At 42.2% G+C, this 18113-nt stretch overlaps 1 protein-coding gene across 6 annotated transcripts in view; it reads right to left on the bottom strand.

The window, feature by feature from the left end:
* The window catches only part of usp54b (ubiquitin specific peptidase 54b), a 53120-nt gene that overhangs the window by 20872 nt on the left and 14135 nt on the right, over positions 1 to 18113 (bottom strand). For all 6 annotated transcript variants that reach the window (XR_009234198.1, XM_058620876.1, XM_058620874.1 and 3 more), the window contains 5 exons: positions 12672 to 12764; positions 5798 to 5932; positions 3754 to 3867; positions 3547 to 3629; positions 1868 to 1973 (listed from right to left, as the gene is read on the bottom strand). Coding sequence is in view for 5 of the 6 variants with exons in the window: in XM_058620876.1 (XP_058476859.1) it covers positions 1868 to 1973; positions 3547 to 3629; positions 3754 to 3867; positions 5798 to 5932; positions 12672 to 12764 (531 nt within the window). In the remaining variant the exon portion in view is untranslated. The remainder of the gene's footprint in view (positions 1 to 1867; positions 1974 to 3546; positions 3630 to 3753; positions 3868 to 5797; positions 5933 to 12671; positions 12765 to 18113) is intronic.

Raw genomic sequence — 18113 nt, 5'->3', positions numbered from 1 at the left:
TTTTAGACCTGAAAATAACAGCTTCAAAATGGGTCACTGACTTACAAAAGGCTTATAAAAGGTGCCTTTTTCATTCCCACCAACGCTGTCCTTGCACTACTTAACTTTGGTGAGCGGATAAAAAAAACAAAAAAACTGCAAGAAGTGTGTAAAAAAAACACCACAACACCACATCCAGCAACAGTTATATAGTATTGCTTTAAAACTGGTCTAATTGTCTTGTGTACCCTGTGGTTCATACCACATTAATCTCAGGGGACACGCACTTATAATGCCAAATGCCTCATGGCCAAATGTACGAAAACTAAAAAAAACATTGCAGAATCTTGTTTTACAAATAACAGTTGCTTGTAAATGAAAACATTGAAAATGAAGTTTGTGTTACTTGATTCTTCTTCTTCACTGACTTTAACACTTGGCAGATGAATTATGACATACAAGGGACTGCTGCAGATTAAAGTAATATGTCTGTATTGTTTTGTTATACCTTCTGGAAATGTGCAGTTGTTTAACACAATGCAATTCCACTGAAACGGGAACTGTGATAATACGATGTCGCGCATTGCTGCACCTGTTGTTTCTGACTGAACTGGTCTGAATATGAGGTTGTCTCCTCACTGCGGTGCTCTTGTTCCTGCCAGTGTTTAATTTTTGCGTTGACTATAAGAAATAGTCGTAGATGGCAGCCGCAGTACGCATTTACTTTGTGGACTATATTTTTTGCAGAAATTATGACATTTATGAGATTCTTGAATGCAACTTGTAGCCTTCACTGTAAGCTGAAAACACAATGTGGAGCCCACAGAAGTGATGAAATTCACCAGGATACAGGATCTTTGAACACACTTTGAGCCCTGGATTAATTTCACTAGCTCTTAAGCATTGGACTTGATTGTTGTTTGTTTGACAAAATGATGTCTGATGTAGAAAGTAACTTTAAGTCTGTCTCATATGTTTGGGTTTCAGTGCATACTCCTGTCGGTTATATAAATAGCATTTGTGCGCTTGAAATGCCCAATCCAACACACACACACACGCATACAATCTCTCAATCTGGCACCTCCAGTGTCTTCCAGCAGCTCAAATACCATCACTTTGTTTGAACAAAGCCCAGGACGGTAATAACAGAAGATCAGCACTGCGAGGGATGGAAGATAAACAGAGGCAAGTTTATGTGACTCCCGCAGGACTGCGCACACGATGTCAGCATTAGGGCCGGGAATTAACTATCTGTGTTCATTAGTGTGTTTGGTATGGCGGAGGCGGTGCTGCTGCTGCTGCTGCTGCTGCTGAATGAAGAGAGAGAGGCAGCTGCTAGACTGTGTCCAGAGATGAGGCTCGTTGGCAAAGAGAAGGCCCAAACAGCACTTTCCCATGTGGCGATACCGACACACAAGTGTGCCAGACAAAATAATCTCACACCTTCACCAACTGTGCCAGAGATCAGTCACAATTTGTGACCAAAAAAAATTCACTCCTTATTTCCGAGGAGCGCGCGTCCTGTGCACATTGCTTTACTGCGCAGGAGGCTGATGAGGACAAGTCCGAAAACATCTCCCTTATCAGAGAGTGAGGAAGAAAAGGGAAGAAAGCTCACACGAGCTGATGGTTATGTAACACAGAACATGGGGAAATTGGCAAACAGGACATGGAGCAAATTATACTTTGAAAATAAAGTTCTCTGCACGATTTTGGCCTCACAGATTTGGATTTGTTTTTGATAAGGAGGAAAGAGAATTAGCTGTCCTTCTATTCTAAAAAAAAAAAAACAATACTCCCTTTGGATTACACTAAAAGTAAGAGGGTGTAAAGACAGTGTGAAATTGCTAAATGTACGTGTAACATGTGTACGTGTGTGTGCTCTTACAGGACAGTTGCGCAGGTCTCCCATGTTGCTGGCGTTACGGAGCAGTTCTCCAAACATGTCCGGTGTGGGTTTCTCTCTGCACTCCAGCATCCTCACTGCCTGGTTACTGCAGCATTAGCCACAAAACACACACAACAACAACAGAAATAGGTAAAACGTCTACTTTGTGAATGATTACTTTGTGAAAAACAAAGCAAATCTGCAGAGGCTTTTGTGAACTGAAGAAAAAAAAAAAATTTATTTGTAAAACGGCTGTCTTCAAATTACGTTTGGTCCTGAATAATGCTCAGGCCAACTGGACCCATGGGCTCATCTGCTTTAATAGAGAAAAGGAGCCCCAAGAACAAATCATGATTACCCAGCCATTCTGAGAAAAATCCTAAAGCTACATGACGAGTATCCAACAGAGAGCAGTAACGGCACGCTAACATTATTATGGCTCCGGTTATTAACGCACAAGTTCATCAAAAACAGGAATAATCCTAGTTTTGAGAGAATCCCCCACAGCAAAGGCTTAAAGCAGAGATCCAGCAAATCTGAGCTGCGTTCATCCCCTTTTTGAATGCAACTGTCCTCTCAGGACAAACTCGAATACATGTTATTATTTATTTATTTTTATCTGTGAACTGGTGAGAGTTTGTCTCGCAAGTTCATTCATTCAAGTTCGTTACCACGTATGGGGATTATGAGTGCAATTAATCAGCACTGTTTTTCCCCTCTCTAAGTATTCCTCTGAGCATAACGATGTAAAAAAAAAAAGCTCTCCTCCCCTTGTCCTTTCCTCCTCCCCTTCCCCTCACTCCTTCCATTAAACTGAGATGAACTCAACCCCTTTCCCCCCCCCCCCCCCCCCCCCGATTTCAACCCTTCCGTCACCCTCTCATCTCCCGAGAAAGCAGAAAGAGAAACGGCAGCAAACTGTGTGTGAACATCTTGTGTTGACTTGTGCACAAATCACCATGAAGCAGACATGTATTTGCCTTGTTGTTGCCCTCTGATTATCCTCCTCATTTTGATTTTAGCATATTTGGCCATCGCCGCGAAAAAAAACAACAGGCTCCACTCGGGGTAAAAATAGCCTGGCATCGCTAGCCGGCAGCTGTAGTGGCACCGACGTGCCCCAAAAACTTGAAAAAAAAGTGTGTTTATTTGTACTTCTGCCCCTCGTTTATCCCTTTATTTCCTCGGCTGTGTTTCCCTTCCAAAGGAGATATGGAGTGATATATCCCCTAATTTCCCTCTTGTTCACAAGGCTTTCCGACCCACTGTTCCACTTATAGATTTATGTCGCCCCCCCTGGGTCCACCGAATCAAACAGCTGATTGATTACTTCCCCTGTTTCCTTATTTCATTGACTTGGAGCGTGTGCAGTTTATATGTACAGTAACAGCTCGGAGGATGCGCACATCTTTCTGCTGTGTGTGTGTGTGTGTGTGCAGGCTACCTTAAGAGATAATGAGACACATTATGCACAAACTCACCTGCTCTTGAACATACACCTGTGTGCATAATGTGTGTGTGTGTGTGTGTGCAGCCGTGCTCACAGTACAGTTGTTCAGCAGGGATCCATGCAGGAGAGAAGAGAACACGCTGTACCTTCCTTTACTGCCACCCAGCCTCAGCTTGCAGCCAGATATACTGCATAGTGTGTGTGTCAGAGTGTGTGTGTCTGGCCTTACCAGAGGGATGTCGTGGAGATGTAATGAACCATCTGAATGAAGGGCAGGGGGTCTGATGTGGCGCCGCAGCTGTTACACACACACTGCCAATGCAAACACACCCTCAGAATCATCACAAGACATTGTGTGTGTGTGTTTTTGTTTGTTTGTTTTTAAAAAAAAAAAGGTAAATAAAGCCCCAAAGTGAACCATGGGACAGTCTCCTACCTGTTCAAACAGAGTCATGGCAAACTTCTGGTGTGGTATGCAGTGTTTGGCTGTGCAGATGTCCTCTCTACTCTCAGCACTGATGTGGAAGTGGATTCGCATCAGGAGGTTCTCCTGAGAATCACATGGACATCAATTATGGTTGTGTGTCTTCGAGTCCGTGTCGGCCTACGTGTTTGTTTTTGTACAGTATGGGTGTGTGTGTGTGTGTGTGTGTGTTTGATGGTTCCTCTCCGTTGGTTCTCTTGTTAATCCGACTGTGGGAGCAGCGTCTATATTTCATACGAAGCCGACGGATTTCCTGACCGAACACATTTACTACCAATCGATCAGACAGCGGCTCTAAGGCGCGCACATAAAACACACACGCACACTGTGGAGGTCTGTAAGGCAGATAGAAAGAAAGAAAGAGAGAGAGAGAGAGAGAGTCTGAAACTGAAAGCAACAGGAAGGCTCCAGGAGACAAAGTGCTGTGAGAAAAAGCACCAAGACAACAAATGAAAACCTGTGACTAATGATGTACTCTCTCGTTTACCCTTTCGTGAATTCATTCATTAACTTCCCCGCCGATCATTTTGCAGATTGAGTCCCAGGTGACACTGGGTGAGATGTGCGGTACATGTGACGACAGGGTCACTGGCCACTCAGGCCTCGCACATACAGGACATGTAGAGTCTTATTTCATGTCTTCTAGGACTGGGGGGGGGGGGGGCGTCCTCACGGGACGATACATGGTCCACGATACCGCGATTCTGTGATAATCAATATATTGCGAGACAATAATAAAGCAGTACGTCGCGATATCGACCTGTGAAAAGATAAAAGGGCATGATTTCTCCATTTATTCGCACATGCATAAAGTCTGCGTGTTGACCGTGGATGGAGCGTCTCTTAACGCCGCTTTCTCCACCATTATCCCACTGTGAACTCCCTCTTCTTTGGCACCTTAATTTGTTCATTAAAATATCAATATTTGCCCTGGCGTATTAATTATTGCATTGCACGGGGAAGGACGATGATATATAACTGAATCGATATTTTGACCCACCTTTATTTCGGACTGTGGGAGAACATAGAACATAGAACAGGGCTGACCGCTGCACCACTGTGCCAATGGAAATAATAAGTTAAAAAGGGCTTTTTTTTTCCATTTTTGGGTCTTTTTTGCCATCATTTGACTGACTAAGCATGAAAAGGAAAGAGTGGAGGTTCAGTGATACCACTGATTTCTGTTCAAGCAACATTAATTGTTGGCTACAGACGAGAGGGGGATATCATTGACGTGGTTTTCTTTGTTGTTGTTGTTATTATTAATATTATTATTATTGTTTTGCCTCTGTTTGGTCTTTGTGTAGAGAAGTGACTGTGTCAAGCACCGCTATCATACCTGAGGGTGCGTTAGTGTGTCTACAGGCCGGCGGGGGTTTAGTGTTAATCCCATTACAACTGCTGAATGACCGGGTTTTTTTGCAGTAGAAGTCACTTCTGAGGCTTTTTGTGGGAACGTCTTTGTGTTTTCAGTCATACTCCGACCTGTTTGCTTTGCTAACACTTTGTTGCTGTTGTAAAATGAACCACTTCCTGTGTGCAGGATCTAAACACTGCGATGCTGAGCAACACACACAGCAACAACTGATTTGACAATGAATGTAACAGATTAAATGACACAGCAGCGGAGTGAAAATGTTAATATAACTGAGGCCTACCGCACACTATACTGTATACACAAGTCATTCTGCAGTCATTACAACTCTTGATATTCTTCACAGTTTTAATGCAACCTTATTACATTACATCCATCTTTAAGGCTTAATTGGAAACGTGTGAATTGTTCGTAAGTGCAGAAATGCAGCGGCTACACAAAATGGCCCAACAACACAATGCAGAACATATTACTTTGAGCTTGCTGCACTGGTTATCCCTGCAGCGAAGCCCCGGGAGTTCCTCAAATAAGCTTCCTCACTTGTCCAATGTGTGTGTGAGAGTGTGTGAGAGTGTGTGTGTGTGTGTGTGAGAGTGTGCCCATGTATTGTCGCAGACTCACAAAGCACTCGGCAGCGTCATCCATGATACCCAGCTGAAAGCGTTGTTCGTCTTGAAAAGTCTTGGCCAGAGCGCTCCGCAGTGCATCTGACGGCAGCACACGCTCACTGCTGAACTGGAACTGAGCAAAGATACTCTGCAGACACACACACACACACACGCATCCATAAAGAAATTCATTAATTCTTTATTTTACTGCTACAAAAACACACATACCTTAAATGCTTTTCCTGAGAGACCCCTGCATTGTTGGAGTGTGTCCATGCACACACACGCGTGTGTGTACACAGTGTGTTAGTGTACGTTTTTTTTTGTGTTTTTTTTTCATTATTTATTATCATCATTATCAATTCTCTCAGAGTGAAACCAAACCCTTTTAACACATTTGTTCAGTAAATCAGCACCGTGTTCTGTCAACTGATCCATAAAACAGAACCAGTGAAGCTAGTTGTCAGCTTGTCAGGACCAAAGGGGCTGCACAACAACACCCAGGCCGGACTTAAACAAACGCCCCCCACAGCACAGCGGGCCTCAATATCAGCCCGTATCAATAATAAATGCCATTTGTAGTACACATTTTTTTTTTTCCCCCGATAAAAACTGCTCTCCGAGTGGTTTGTAGCGATAAAACAGAAACCAAATCAAACTGTTGCAGCGTGGCACAGAAGGAAAGCTAGGCCACTTAAGCGTGTTTCAAGGGCAACATCGAGAGACCAAAGAGGGGGATCGGTCAATATGGAGAAGAAAGTGTTGTATACACAATCATTTCTGTTTTGCCCTAATGCCGCTTTAACAATTCCATGTGTCGATGCTTTTGAGTGTTTTTAAGGAATCAAAACAATTTTTCCGACTTTTCAACTTCTTAAATGTGAATATTTTCTGGTTCAGAAATCATGCCAACTGAATAATCTTTGACGAGACATTTGAGAGCATCATCCTCTCCAGGTTTGAGAAACGCTGGTCTGACATTTTATGGACCGAACGATTCCTCGGTGAATCGAGAAAATAATCGATTATCAAAAACATGAGCTGCAGCCCTGATTTCAACATCTGTCCAGGAGACGGTGGCTTTGCTCTTATCTAACATTTGTTCACAGAAACAGATTTCTCATTTGTTTAATGGAAAGCTCGGCTGACCTGATCTATACATGTGGTGTCGATGCTGTAACTACTAAAAACTTAAAGTTAAAAGCTTAAATGATTCAGTAAAACAGTTTGGATTCTTAGATTTGAAATAAGTGATTTAGTCCTTCTGTTCTGCTCTTATTTTAATGGTAACATGACCCTCCCCCGGTCTGCAATTTTAAATAAGCTATTGATTTATTTGGTAAATTTGAATTAAATCCAACTTTGCACAAATGACTTCTTTCTGCTAATTCAGCATAAAGATTTCAAACTATATATAGAGATATAAAAGGGACACATTTCCATGTACTGTTCAGTAGCGATGTCCCGATCCTAATCTCAAGTAGGCGATTGCTGATCTCCGATCTCAAGTATCGGACTCCTCGGAGATTGGCAATCACCCCGATCACCTCTCCCCTGATCTCTTGTTTTCCAGCTGTCAGCGACTTTAGTGCACAGGTTCTTCATGTCGCTCAGTTGTAGAATGTAGCAGGACTTGATTTGGGTGAGACTCGCAGGGGCATTTATTTTACATTACCTCTATTAATGAAAATCGAGTCTAAAAGTGCTTGTGCGCACACACATGTTGCAGTTTAATTCTACTACTGCCTCACAACAGGAGTCTGTTCTTCTTATTGTTCTCCGGTATCTCTAAACTTCAGTCTGGGATCAGGGATATTATTTATTTCAATGACAGTGACCTTTAAAAAAAAAAAAAAAAAATAAGATGACCTGTGCAGCTGTTATACAAGTATCAGATCAGGACTCCACAGTATCAACAGAACAGATCAGGAGATCTTTACTGAGCAGCCTTGGTGGAGGTAGATGCTTTCTGGGGTTCTTTTACTTATTATTCATATAAAAATACCAGTACTTAGTAGTAAGAGTGGCAGTAACAGTGGTTTTAGTAGTATTTAGATAACAACAATCACTCTGTGGTTCATGTGGGTTGAAAGATACAAATACATGATGTGATGATTTAAGGTGGAACATTAATATTCAGTCCAAACTAAAGCAGCGGGACTAAAATATTTGATTGTGGCTATAGTGGCGACGTCTTAAGTGGGGGGAAAAAACACCGTGGATGCTTTCCTCCGGTGGTGATTGCTCTAAGACGGCAAGAGAAGCTCAGCCTCCTCTTAAATGTCATCAAATATGTACTGTGTTGTATTTGCATTTGAATACCAAACGTGCGCTGGAATGCGATTAGAACGTGTCACTAGTTTAATCGCCACTTAAGGTCCAGCTTCAACTGTTTCTCTATGGGACGGCACAGAGTAGGTTTTCTTCACTGAGCTCGATGGTGATTGGACAAAAGCTTTGAAAGGCGGAACCAGTGTTTTGATTGACAGAAACATACATGACAGCGGAACCTCTTCTGCCTCAGTCCTGTGTGGATGTTGTGCGGGAAATAGCTGCTCATTGTGTGTTCTTTGCTCGGCGATACGTGCACACTGTAAATAAAAAAAACTGCTATTATAGGGTTTCAGTTTTCCATAATTATCACGTTTCGAACTATTTTTTTTTAAATAAACAGTCCCAAAAACAGGTGTCAGTGTGACGCTTGGGAGCAGCACCTGGTCGTCTGTCCAAGCGATAATTCAATCAGTGATTATTTGGCTGGAAACCAGCAGGTGCTCCGCGTCCAGAAGACTCACAAACACGACATGAAGTGACACAAAGCTGTTCCAACACGACTCGTCTCTTTGTGTCGTTCCACACGGGCTCCATTTTTAGCTGCGTTTCGAATGTACAATCAAACACAAAGCCTCCGCAGTCATGAGCTGATCTATTTTGCATACTTTTCACAACTTGGTTTATGAACATGTTGCAGGAGATATGATGATATTTGATTATCAAAAACAAAAACAGCTTAGCCTCTGCATAAATGTTGTCTAAATTGATCGCTGTGGTTGTACTTTTTATTTTATTTTATTTAGTTCCATGGACCTACTGAGAAAGTTTGACATGAATTGAATATCCAATCTAAATCTAAATTTAAATATCAGTCAGAAAAGTCAACAGGAAACTAATGTCTGATGTATTTTAATGCAAAAATACCAAACGCACACAACGTCAAACTGCTACATTATCGAGTGTTTTTAATCCATATTAGTAAACATAAAGACTAAAGGTTAAAGAAACTGTGACTGTGACTGATTTCTTGTAAGAATGACTATTTATTTGTTTTATTTAAGCTTTATTTAACCAGTTATAAATTCATTCGACAGATATCACAAATGAAAGCGAAAAAGATGCAAATACTTTTTGTCATTTGGAGTTCGGATTAGGGACTAATTCATGACATGAAGGCATGAAGAATCCCATGAACCCCTAATTTAAGTTTGTTTATCACTGCGTCCCTGCATTGTAGGGCCGAGTCAAAACAGAGGATAATGTTGAAGATGTGAAATAAGAAAACACACCAGTTTGTGATCCCACTCAGATACTGCAATGTAACTGAGCTGGGAGTGAGTGAGTGGAAAATCACAGCACTCTCACTTCAGGTGTGGGACTCAGTGGACACCGTGGCCACGGACGAAGACGAACACCTGCCTCTTAGAAACCACTCAAAGTTATCGCTGATTCTACAAGAGCGGATTATATTTAGTGCAAAACAGCGGCGAGTTATTAAAGCGCGATTAATGCGTTTCTGGTTATGGCTTCACTGCTCGGTTAGGGTGGGATCACAGTCTTAGCTGAACGCTGCAAATACTAAAGACTGCTCAGGGCATTGCTGTAAAGTATTGTACGGTTATTGATTGAAAGGATGTGTTTAGATGAATTGATTATCAGTGTGTCAGGATAGCAAAAGAAGTGATTTATCGTTGCCTAGAAACGGAGATGAGACACTTGTGAGAGGTTGGGAACAAAAGAATGTTTTCGTTTTTTACTATTAAATGATAAATTATATTGTTAGAAAATAATGTAAGGGTGTCAGAATACATTGCTTTAAATATTGCATAGTTTACTTCACACCAAGACCTATTTGGCAAAGTAAATGTATACTAAACAAATTCAAAGAGATGTTTGTGTTTCATGATATAAATATAAACCTCACATCTCCATGGTTACCTAAAATTAAAACCCTTGGATTTCTTTCACAATGACACCAGCGAGTTTTACTTTTCTCCCACGAAGTTCCCAATAGGTGAATGAATGCTGACGCGTCACTTGGACTCGACCAGTTTACGTCACAGATCCACAGGGATCTGAGATTGTCTCCTAAGTTTCTTTGCGGTTGCTTGTTTCAAAGTGTCAGAGGTGATGTTTTTTATCGTCGTTTAGCAGTTGCGGACGGTCGTGATCGCAGAGAGCGAGAGCGCTGTAAAACAGTAGGCTTTAGTCTGCGAGTATGATTCAGTGTGTGCAGGCCGAGAGTTGGCAACGGGGAGGGTAATGCAGTCGTGCTGACAGGAGCACTGTGTGTGTGTGTGTGTGTGTGTCCCAGGTATTACTCATGTTGTGGGGACCTAAATCTGTTTACACAGTCACGTTATGGGGACTTGTCTTCCTTATGGGGACAAAAAAAACAAGTCCCCATAATGTAAATAATTCAATTTTAACGTGGAGGCATGGTTCGTATGGTTAGGGTTAGGTTAAGGTAACGGTTGGGGTTAGGTCAGTAGTCGCTATGGTTACGGTTAGAGTGAGTCTCCAGGAAATTAAAGTAAGTCAACGTAGTGTCCTCTGAAGTCATGGAAACCAGTGTGTGTGTGTGTGTGTGTGTGTGTGTGCGCGTGTGTGCTGACTGCAGCAATGCGCCAAGGAGAATGGAGGGGGGAATATACCCTACAGTGTGAAGGAGGGAGGAGAGGAGGAGAGGAGGAGAGCTGAGGCTGAGTGAGTAAGAGAGGGAGATGTGTGTGTGTGTGTGTGTGTGTGTGTGTGCACGGACACGCACAAGCATGCATGTGGTGGTCTTAATGTGACGAGAGGAGCAATCTACACCAACTCCTACATCCATGAATCTTTCCCCTTCCCTCTCCTATATCCCCCTTCTTCCTATTTATCGTGTGTGTGTGTGTGTGTGTGTGTGTGTCGTAGGTATATGCATCTAACTGTGTGTGTTTTGACTGTTGAGAGAGATAAAGTGTTGCAGTGATTTCTGGAGGAACCGCCACAGGCAGCCTCAGAACTCGTGTTTACTACGACAGCGGGCCCCTTTATCTGCTGGAGATAAACCCAAAATTCACACATGACGCCTCCAAAATAAAAGAGCCCACAGTTACCATTCGTCTCTTGAGGCTGCGCTCAACGGATGGCTGAAAAGCTAACATGCCATTAAAGCTCATTTGGCGCACGTCTCGCCTGGTTATTCGGAGACTTTAATCCCCCCCTTTTGCTTGTGGTAACTACGGCTACAACGCCGACTTTAAGACTCACTTTATATCCGACAAAGGACGGGTGATAAAAACTGAGAATGCGAACACTTAACATGTCGATTGTTCCTTTGATTCCTATACAAGCCTCTGTCTTGTGTGTGTGTGTGTGTGTGTGTGTGTATGAGGAGCATCCTTGCGTGGTAAGAAAGATTTGTGAGAATCTTGTTGAACGTGTGTATCGCAGTGTAACGTGTGCAGCATGCAAGTTAGATTTGTGTGCATGTACTGGTGTGTGTTTATGTGCTTGTGTGTGTGTGTGTGTGTGTGTGTGTGCACGCGCAGCACCATTCCAGCGTTGGCTCTGCTGGATCAGCACTTTCAGTCGGCCAATTAATTACGGAGAGGCGCATGAGACAGAACAGCGTGTGGAACACACACATCGCCAGTGCTGCACACACACGCACACACGCACACACACACACACACACACACACACACACGTACACACACACACGTACACACACACAACTCTTCCCCTCACTCAGACACTTATTGTCATCGGCGACGCAACAAATGGCCGAAGCGGGCGCCGCACAAGTCTCGTTCATTACGAGGCTTTCATGATGTTACACGTCATCATCTTCCGCTCGGCGCGCAGCAGCTGGCGGAACACAACAGTGGTTCAACCTGTAACTATGTCAGAAAAGCTTTTACACTGGCTGCTTCTAAGCAGCTCCTTACTGGTAAAAAAATGGCCTCGTGCAGAGTGTGCGGTGTTTTTTTTTTTTTTTTCCCCCTCTACACCACGGTGAGAGAAAAAGAGGCAGCAAATATAATAATACAAATAAAGACAGGCTGTCAAACAATTTAAAGTGCTGCAAAAGGTGTTTAGAATCAAAGTCTTAACTGAGAGGAAGAGGGGAATATAAACCTCTTAACGCTGAACTTGCCACTGATTTTAGCTCCTTTAACAAAGGAAAGACAGGGACGTGAGGTAAGGAAGGAAGGGAACTAGGTAGGTAACAGTCCTCTCATCCACCTCAAACACCTAGAAGTTGCTCTACTGCCATGAACAAAGCCACTGCTTCATTCATTCATGCAGTCATTCACTCATTTATAGGCACGTCTACATTAAAGCCAGCAGTTACCTTTCCCACAAAGCACAAGGAACAAAGTGCACACCATAAAATGTTACATAGGTCCCATCATACACCAGGTAAACCTATTTTTTTTAGATGAATTCTACACCTGTGTGTAATGGATTGCATATGAATGAATGATGACGTTTAAAATCTACAGTGTGTTATTTGATTTACTTCTTTTTTACGTCAGGACTCTTGTCACTCGTATCAAGACACATCACATCACTCCACTCAGGACAAAATCCCCTTCACTAATGGGTTTCACAGGTGAGAGCGTCTTTACCTTCAAGGCGCAGAAGATGCACGAGTCCTCCATGCACTTGTGCGTCGTTAGCTGTCGAAAGCTTCGGCGAAAGATGTCGAGGTGCCACAAAACCTGGGAGACAAGACACACACACGCACAGAAAAAGCCGATCAACGAAAAGATCGACTTCTGATCGACTCGCTCGAGATCCTGTATCTAGATATGAGGTTACTTACACTCATTGTATTGTTATACAGTCAGTAAGTATAATAATCATTAATGTCAAGAATGAAGACATGACGGCTCACGGTGACACAACAGGCTGTCTGACGTGTTTCCCAGTGACAGTGACGGGAATATTTGAAAGTGTTATTATGACGTGGTACGTGTACATGTATCTAGAACAGTATATCAGCCCTGAACAACCATTCACTCTCACATTCACACCTACGGTCAATTTAGAGTGTCCAATTTGCCTAATCCCCTAATCTGCATGTTTTTGGACTGTGGGTATGTGACGTGTCTAAAAACAACTCATCACAAAGTCACAGTGTGGAAGAGGTTTGGCTGAAAACCATGAGGTTTCTGTGTGATATTTAACACACAGCTCACAGGCGGAATCCCACTGTGAGTGTCATGAAAACCTCACTTCGAGCGATGACATTGATTCTGGTTACGAACTTCAGTTTGATGTTTTGGGTTCATGTGGCTTTGAAATTCAATTGAAACTGAATCCAACACAGAGAGAGGGACGCAGAGAATCCACACCTCAGACTGCAGCTCTGTGTGGCTTTCAGCCATTTCCCCACTTCCCCCGCGCGAGCTTTTCGACTTCATACATTACAGCAAGAACGCGGAAAACGACCATTGCATACCCCAAAGAAACGACTGCACGCAGGTAAGACAATCGTGTCTTACCTCGTCTTACTGTCTCTCTCGCCCTCACACACTCATGCATGTACACACACACACACACACTCTCTCTCTCTCACTAATGTATAATTAGAGGAAAGAGCTTTTAGTACATTCATTCAGCAAGCTGAAAGATAATATTGACACAACTCTGTCCCCAAGGCTTCCCCTGAAATATGCAGCACTCACACACACATACACACACCTACAATATACAATATGTATGTGTGTATATAGACACACACACACACACGTATAGTGCCACCTTAGCAATACAGGTCTGCGTTTTGTGTGTGTGTGTGTGTGTGTGTGTGTGTTAAGGAGAGAGTGATAGGTGGAGGAAAGAGGGGGTGGAGGATGACAGACTGCATGCTGACGCTAGTGTATGTGTTCTATCCCCAACACCCCACAAACCCCCCCGTTGCCCCACCTCTCTCTCTCGCTCTCTCTCTCTCTCTCTCTCTCACTCACTCTCTCTCTCTCTGTAGTTTATTTGGCCGTGATGAATCGGCTCGATGCACAGCACTGCAGCAGCCACAAGGAGGGCACACTCTCTCCATGCCCATCTCTCTTTATTACTATCCATCCATCTATTTATCTATCTCCCTCGTTTTTCCCCCTCATCCTCTTAAACACACGCCACATTTCTCCCCCCGCTCTGCTCTCATTTGTAACGTTTATTTCTCCCCTCTCCCTTTTCACCTGTTCTTTGTCCTTCGTCTCTCCCCGGCTTTAAAACAATGGAAAGACTGCAGAAGTTTCTTGGTGGGGGAAAATAAACTACTGTAGAAACATAAAAAAAAAAAAAAAAAGTGAGAGTGAGACATGCACAGAATAAAAAATCTGTTTTTTGTTTTTTTTTTAAAGTCACTTGCTCCTTGTATTTGCAATTTCAATGACAAAAAAAAATGACATTCAAGGAAGAAACATTCCTATTGATTGATTGATTGTGGTGGCCTTTGATGAGACTGTCCTTGTTTGTATTATTAAAAAAAAAGTAAGCTCAGGATAGCAGCTTAAAAAGACCTTTATTTTATCTTAATTGTTCTGCTGTTTCTATGCTAACTCAAGGTGTCATCAAATCAACCGAGACTAAAATCTTAAGCATTACAAGTGGCGCTTTTCCACTATACGACTCGGCACAGCGCGGCCTGACTCGGCTCGGTTTGGTATAAGACACGCCTCTTTCCATGACTATAGTACCTCCTCTATGTGGGCGGGGTCGTCTGCTGTGACGAAGCATGACAAACTAGTGACGAGCAAAGCAGTTTTTCAGTGTACTGAATCATTAGAATCGGTTCATTAAAAAGATTAGTTCAGTACTTCCTGCATGCATGACCAGACTCCTCTGTTAAATATTAATATTAAGATTTTAGAAATGTCCTCGCTGAATGTTGGAGATTAACGCGTTTTTTGGGATTTTTAAGTCTTTTTAACTGATCTACAGTTCGGCATTCCTGACTCGGACGTTGCGCTAACGACTCTTCCTGTGACGACGGCGACTCTCGGACCACACAGTGGCCGGCAGTCTGTCCACGTCACGTTTTAGTGTCAGCTCAGTTCACTTGGAACCTTGTCAGAGCAGGTACTAAAAAAAGTACCAGGTACTATCACTAATGGAAAAGTCGAGCCATGCTAAGCCGAGTCATGCTGGAACTGTTTGGTGGAAAAGCACCGAAAGTGAACAACGTAACCACATCAGTGGGGTGGACTGGGTTCTGGTGCTTCACACTACACTAGTGGCGTGAACCACGAAACAAAATGAAATTGAGGACACTCATTCCTCTAAGGAACGTTATTAAGTCCCGATTAAACTTACTGGTTCACAGCAACTGTGGCCACAAGTGACATTAATGATATAATAAGTTGAAAAGTGTCGGTAAAATATGGCCTCTAGAACTGTACACACGACCTAAAGCTTATTATTGATTGGACATAATTTATGTTCACATGGTGGGAATGACGATCTGTGAACACAGCAAATGACATCATATATTGATGTAATGTGTTAAATCCAGTGCAGCAAATGAGATTAGACACACAGTCTGCATCATACATGAGCCACCTTTTTGTCAGCATACAATACAATGTAAATTATAATTTAAATTAATATTATTATGGTGCAAAAATGTAAGATTGACTTGTTGAATGTACTATACAGCGCACACAGACAGGAAGTGCAGCCATCACTCTATCATGTGACACAAAGAATAAAACCAGAAAAATGTGACTATGTGATAAATGTAAAAAGAAATTCTTAAAAATCTTAATTCCTTTCCTCACACAAGCATGAGGAGAATTAGAGACGCAGCTGTTGTCATTCATGATCGGAAATATCACTGTCACAGTGAGCAATGAGGGGATACACAGTTCATACAGCATTCTATGTAGACAATAAAGGGATATATGAATATATATATATATATATATATATATATATATATGTATAATCTACTGTTGGTATCTACTCTGCATGATCACATAGATCCACTGAACTTTTGACCTCAGTTCTCTGTCAAAGCAGATATTTAACTTATTATAGCAGCTAAGCACAGGCTAGAACTGGACTTTTAAAGACATATTAGTCTGATTAAAATTGTACTGAATCCAATGTTGGACTCGCACACTCGGATAATGCGGTCAAATGACTGCGTGTGTGTGTTTCATCAGACCCAAACTGGCCTACATGATCTACGCACAATCCACAGTTCCAATTCCCAGGTTTAGACCCAGCAATAAAAGACGAAGCCGGTACACAGAAGGAGTAGAACAGCGTGAAAAATATGGTGAAATCCAGGCCGCTACATTTTATCTCCCGACAAGGAGTTAATGCTTCGCCATCTCAAATAACTGGGTTTTTTTTTTTAAGTTCATGGATAGTAAGAAGACTCGTAATGGCGCTTGACGAGTTAACAACTAGCCGCCAGCTTAACTGGAAACCAGCCAATATAAAAAAGGTGAAAGAGGGCATATTACCACCTAGTGTAGCAGAGGCTGACACACTTCATTCAATAAATCGATTCCCCGCTAATGTTTGTGTACTGGGACAAGGACAGTGGTCCTAATTCAACTGCGTAGTCCAGCTACCTATTTGTACGTGAAAACTTAAGAGTCCTATGTAAGCTAAATGGAATTCAGCCATGTTTTTTTTATCGTTTATACCTTACCTTGCCTACCTGTTTGTTTTTCTTACTGTGAAAAGTCAAAAAGGCTGTTTAATAAAGTAGTTGAAAATGTTGAAGCTCAGCATTTTGTGCCTCTCATTACGCCCTGACCTCCACACTGACCTTCATACCTGCTCACAATCGTTGAAGTCAGCACTGAGTGGAGAGCATGTACACTATAAGGCCCTTTTTGCTTTTTAAAGTCGTTGCACTCGTGTTTCCCCCCCAAGTACAAACAAACATGGCTCTCTTTTGTTGGAAGTCTCATTGTGCTTCCGGAGCAATCCTGCACCTCCACTTTGATTAAAAAAATCAAAGTGGAGTAAATTATAAAGCAATCTATAAAGGAAATGGTCCTGTATCCACTAATGTATGTGTATCTGGTGGCAGAGGCGTTTAAATGAGTTTAGCTGAACTTTGAACTTTAGCAAATTTGTGGTGCGAGAACACATCAGCAACCAGCTCTGTGATGAGTATCAAGGTGAACACTTGAGCGGTCTGTTGTTGACACTAATTATTGTTTTAAAATGTTTAGAAATGTTGATACGACAACAGACGGTAATGTCACATGACTTCTTTGTATTTGATCGCTTTTGGATTATTTAGAAATTTTTAATATTAACCCTTTGAGCTTTTAACATATCTATATATACTGGTCATCATCAGGACATATTTTTTTTTCCATCTTTCCTATAACTTCAAATCGGTCCGTGTTTATAAATCTGTAAACAAAGTCGTTCAAACTCTGTTACCCTATAACTCGGCCCCTATGAACCACCATCTTGGCAGCCTACGTGTCAAAAATGAACGGGACCGAAGTTCTCTGCGCGCTTTAAATCCGTGAAGATCGGCCGATCTATCACAAAACTTGACAGACTGACTGTATCTAATCCTTCTCATGCTTTTAATGCGTTTGAAAACGAACATTCAACCCTGGAGTCTACCGGCGTTGTTGTCACTGGAAGGCTTAGTGTTAGCAGCGGGCAGTGTAATGTAAATCCTTGCAGACAGGGCACGGCCTCTTTACACCACTGTATTTTAACATTGGTGATAATGGGGTTGCTTCAAGAGCTCAATATTTTCTCAGGTGGTATTTGATATAAAGAGTTTGAGAAGCATTGGTCCAGTATATACGTCTATAGAGGTGAACGGTGTAGTATCTTGCCAGGGGGCATTACCTTGGTTGTCTGACTCCATAGCTTCATAGTTACTGAAGGAAAACGATTATTTCTACATCTGCTGCATGGTAAGTGTTTCTGCTGAAAAAAAAAACAAAAATCCAGTGGACTCTAAAACTCCTTTTAGTTGTTTTATTTACACAATGAAAAGTTGCTGAGCAAGTATACGCTTTACCTCACAGCACCTTCCTTCCTTCACGCTCATTAAATTACTGTATCCACAACAA

Source organism: Solea solea, chromosome 21 (genome assembly GCF_958295425.1).
Source record: "Solea solea chromosome 21, fSolSol10.1, whole genome shotgun sequence".
Taxonomy (NCBI): domain Eukaryota; kingdom Metazoa; phylum Chordata; class Actinopteri; order Pleuronectiformes; family Soleidae; genus Solea; species Solea solea.
This window is presented reverse-complemented; position numbering and strand designations above follow the sequence as displayed.